General features: G+C 34.3%; 1 protein-coding gene across 1 annotated transcript in view; it reads right to left on the reverse strand.

Moving 5' to 3' along the window:
- Positions 1-5,097, reverse strand: part of LOC107697923 (phosphatidylinositol 5-phosphate 4-kinase type-2 gamma-like) — a 10,685-nt gene that overhangs the window by 2,027 nt on the left and 3,561 nt on the right. The window contains exons 3-6 of the mRNA XM_016498795.1: positions 4,491-4,588; positions 4,141-4,237; positions 3,800-3,946; positions 1,827-1,973 (exon numbers count right to left, since the gene is read on the reverse strand). Of these exons, the coding sequence (XP_016354281.1) occupies positions 1,827-1,973; positions 3,800-3,946; positions 4,141-4,237; positions 4,491-4,588 (489 nt within the window). The remainder of the gene's footprint in view (positions 1-1,826; positions 1,974-3,799; positions 3,947-4,140; positions 4,238-4,490; positions 4,589-5,097) is intronic.

Below are 5,097 nucleotides of genomic sequence, written 5' to 3' on the forward strand. Positions count from 1 at the left end.
CAAAATGACGGCGCCGTGGGTGGAAACTTACAGATTAAGGGGCGGTAATATTATAATGAGATCCCTTTGCAACGTCACTAGGGGAACGAGATCAGACGCGCTCGTTTTTTCAGACGCTTTCAGAAAAAGGCTTCCCAAAACAAAATTACTGGGTTAATCTTTTTTACGTTTCCTTGGTTGGTAGATGCACCAGGGACCTGATTATAGCACTTAAAACCTGGAAGCAACGTCACTAGGGGAGCGAAATCAGAAGCGTTAGTTTTTTCAGACCCTTGCAGAAAAAGGCTTACCAAAACAAAGTTACTGGGTTAATCTTTTTTACGTTTCCTTGGTTGGTAGATGCACCGGGGACCTGATTACAGCACTTAAAACCTGGAAAAGTCCGATTTTCATGATATGTCACCTTTAAGGCCCATTTATACCAAAAGAGACACTCTGGCCAACCAAAAACACTCTGGCCACTCACATAATTACTAATATATATAGTTATATTATCATAAACATTATGATGATTATTTTATAATGATACACACTGCATTTAAAAATGTGTGAGTCAGTATGATTTTTTTTCATTTAGAAATTAGAAATTTCAAAGAAATTAATACATTTTTCTGCAAAGATACATTTAGGATTTATATTTAAAATAAATGCTGTTCTTTTTTAACTTTATATTCATCACAAGAATCCTGAAAATAAAAAAAAATTATATATATATATATATAATGGTTTCCACAAATATATTAAACAGCACTACTGTTTTCAACATTGACAATAATAATAATAATATAAATAATAAATGTTTCAGCACCAAATCAGCATATTAGGATCATTAAGATTATGATTTCTGAAGGATCATGTCACACTAAACACTGGAGGAATAAAATGTCACAGGAATAAATTACATTACAAAAAAATATATATTTAATTTTCATAGTATTTCACAATATTACTGTTTTTACTGTATTTTCCATCAAATAAATGCAGTTTTGGTGAGCAGAAGAGACTTTCCAAAACATTTTTAAAAATGGTACCAACTGCAAACCTTTGGTATACGTAGTATAAATGGTAGCGTAAATATAATATAAAGCAAATATGTAAACATTTGTGATTCATTTTACAACCAGCCATTGTTTCTATGTTGTTCAAAAATGTTAAATGTAAGAACCAAAACATTTTGACTCCGAGTTGGATCAATTCCCTGAAAAAGACGACTTTAAAGTGATTCATAGAAATAAATCAAACTTAATAAAATAATGGTTTTACATAAATTTTCATTGAAACACAGCAAGAATATTACCAAAATATTAATAATTGTATTGAACTTATTTACTGACAGTTTGAATTGTCATTAACTCTATCCTAACATGCTACTGAAGTGCAAATATAAAAATATGATACTAGTATAGTCTTAATAATAATATTAATTATTTTTCTTAATTTTATTTTGCAATAAATATATTATATTGCCTATTCAACAGGATGGGAAAAAAAATTGTTCTCATTGAATTTCATCCATAAGAACGCAATTTTAGAGTTTCAATTTACAACTCTGACAGTGAAGCCCAGCAATCGGTTCCTCAATAACAGCTACATCTGAGGTACTATTCATGAACTATTCATCAATCATGTCCACCTAAATCTCTTAAACCAGGTCTAAGGGGATGTGCTGCATGATTTAGGTGCTGTTTGCTCAATGCTCATGAAGTTAATGATGTGTGCAAAGACAAATATCAGTCACGCTATGAAAAGTTCAGGCACACAGAATCAGAGTCAAAACAATCCCGAAGAAACAACATCTCATCTCAGCCGCCAGGAACAGTTCCTACCTTTAGGTCGTATTTCCTGTGGACAATGAGTCTGTGGCTGAACATGTTCCTCATGACGATCAGATACGTGTCCTCACTCTCCACCGTAACCCGGTACATGCCCAGAAACTGAGGGAGGAGCGTACTGCCATGACACTTCACGATATGCTGCGAGACACAACACAAAACATATGGAATTATATTCTGTCAGTTTTACCCATAAAGCTTCAGAGTCAAAATGTTCATTCAGTGGAACACAGTTCATCATGCAGCACCATGACAAGCCCACAGGCTTAATAAATGACAGTGTTTTTTCCCTCTCTGCATCACTGCACACCTAAACTAACTTCTTATCAGCAGTGCTGAACTAAAACTGAACGGAATATGAAGGGAAATGCATGATAATAGCACTTAAAAAACAAATATTAGCTTAGAGTTTAACATTTAGTAAGAAATGTGTCATTATAGTCTGGGACACGTGCTAGTGCACCCTCAGGACATGTTGTGAATATACTGTAAAGGCAGTGCAAATGCAGAAGCACAGTCTCGATTCAAATCTGCTCATTCTGCTACAATGGAAACTGAGAAACCCACTCACACAAACTTATCTCATGGCCGTCACAGCACTGCAAACAATACAGAGGCACTCAAAACGCTACGCTAACCCAACACTTACACGAGCACAAAAACAAGAGTTTTAAAAAGACTAAAAATACAAATACATTTAAATACTGCTCAAAAGTTTGGAGTCAGTATCTTTTATTGTTTGTAAAATAAGTCTCTTATACTTACCAAGGCTGTGTTTATTGCATCAAAAATACTGTACAAATATTATTACAATTTAAAATAACTGTTTTCTATTAAAATATGTTTGAAAATGTAATTTATTCCTGTGATGCAAAGCTGAATTTTCAGCATCATTACTCCAGTCTTCAGTGTCACATGATCATTCTATGCTGATATGCTGCTCAAGAAACATTTATTATTATAAATGTTGAAAACAGTTATGCTGCTTAATATTTTAGTGGAAACTGTGACACCTTTCTCACGATTCACGAAAGAAAATAGAAAGAGAAATCTTTTGTAACATTATGAATGGCTTTACGGTCAATTTTGATTAATTTAATGTCTCCTTAGTGAATAAAAGTACTAATTTCTTTCACAAAAAATTAAAAATAAAATAAATAAATAAATAAATCTAAGGATGGACACCATTCATGGTGACTGTTTTTGGACAATTTCAGCTGTGGGCTAAATGAACTACTCATGACAAACACACCTGTGAATATAACACCACAATGATAACCCAAAACTTTATCATGATGCCGTATGCATGCCAAAAGGTGTAGACAATCTAAGACTACCGCTGTATCAACCACAAACACAACATAAAACAACTTACTATACCCATAAGCACCCAGAACAAAAGCTCATTGTCAATTATTAAAAGAGCAATTTACCTATTTCAAGGAAGTGTGATGGAACATGAAAATGACTATAGTGACTGAACAAGTTTTGTGTGACAGTGTGAAGAGGAAATGAACAACAGACCAGCAGATCCCAACTGGGTAATTAAACATAAAAATAGCCGGAGTCTGAATTCTTTTGTCTGATTATTTCTCCGACGCAAGCAAACTTGTGTAATATGTAAACTAAAATGGTACACAAATACATTTCAGTTGAAGTGGACAGCAAAAATGCTTAAATTGAAACACAAATGCCGGTCATATAATGTGCCTTTATTGTTTGCAACCAGCTTTTGAAGCTAAAGTTTAATAAATCAGACAGTGCCTCCTAACAATTTGGTTGTCATACTAGTTTCAGATCTGTCACCACTTCTAGAATCATACTTGTATGTAAATACCAATGTGCATAAGACACTTTCATGAAGGATACAGTAGTTGAGCAGATATTAACTATCTGTTAGATTAAATATAACTTTTGATATAGCGTGACTTAACGGTGCATGTCCTGACCAGTATGTTGTGAGATACCTGGTGATACTCGGAGAGAATGTTATGCATATCAGCTACTTCTTCACTGGAGATCTGCTTTACTATCAGTGTACGGTCATAGGACGTGAAGAGAAGACCTTCCCCCTGTCCATCGCCTCTCATGGGAGCACTGCGGGCCAGGGACACCTGATGGAAAACATCCATGCATGCAAGCACAAAAATTCAGACCAATTTAGCAGTTTGACAAGTGACAACAACTGCTCACATGTATTTGAGAACTTTGAATGTTTGATGTCCAAATAGAAGCTGATTCCTCAATTAATGCAATGCACAAAAACTTTATTTTTTTATTTTTTTTTTAATAAAGGTAAAAATGTCACCTGGTAGTCAAGATCTTCAATTCCGAATCGCTCCCTGAGATTCCTGAAGACTTGCGGACAGTACTCCTTAAATTTAAAATGGCCTGGAAGATTCTCCCTGTAAGGTAGAGAAGGATCATTTCATATTAAAAACTTAAAAAAAAAAAAAAGTTCTCATTCACCTGAAGATGGAACGGCTGTTCTGCAGAAAAAGCTGGCAATTACACTCTTTCACTGTCATCACAAGAATTCATTTAAATGAATGTAAACGTTCCTGCTTCTAAGAACAAGTTCACATGCAGCTGTAGACACAGCGAACAGACAGTGCAATGAAAATCTGTGTAAAATAATGATGTGCTTTTGATAAATACTTGTTGAAGAGATGGTTGTTCACTTTAATTTTGGTGTTGGCCTTGAAGTCGTCAGGGAGCAGCATGACAGGCACTGGAACTTGATTCAAATCATTTATCTGGAAAAACAGTTTAGGAAAAACAACATTTTGCAACTGAAATTAACTTTGCACTTGCAGATTTTCTATATCCTAATGCTGCATGACTCAATGCTTATATACGCCCTCTTCTAACACGTCATTGCATGAAGATTTCCCAGTCTCGCAATTATGCAACAACCAGAGACGGGCACAAATACATCAAAAAGTATTTTGCTACAAATTACAAATACTTGCTCATCAAATGTATTTAATTTATAATACAAAATAATACTGGTGTGAGAAATGTATTTAAAATACAAGTCATTTGTAATTTGAAAATACAAACAATATTTAGAAGCAATCATTTGAAGTGCAAGAGACAGTGCCATCAGCCCTCTACGAACACCTTGGCAATTGAATCGCCATTGGCTCATACATATACATACACATAAACATATACACATACACATACTGTATATATACATATATATGTTTGTGAAATGGCACAGTTTTATAAATATCTGAAAGTACACTCTTAACATCAGTCA

The sequence above is a fragment of the Sinocyclocheilus anshuiensis genome, unplaced genomic scaffold (genome assembly GCF_001515605.1).
Source record: "Sinocyclocheilus anshuiensis isolate Anshui unplaced genomic scaffold, SAMN03320099.WGS_v1.1 scaffold78, whole genome shotgun sequence".
NCBI classification, from domain to species: domain Eukaryota; kingdom Metazoa; phylum Chordata; class Actinopteri; order Cypriniformes; family Cyprinidae; genus Sinocyclocheilus; species Sinocyclocheilus anshuiensis.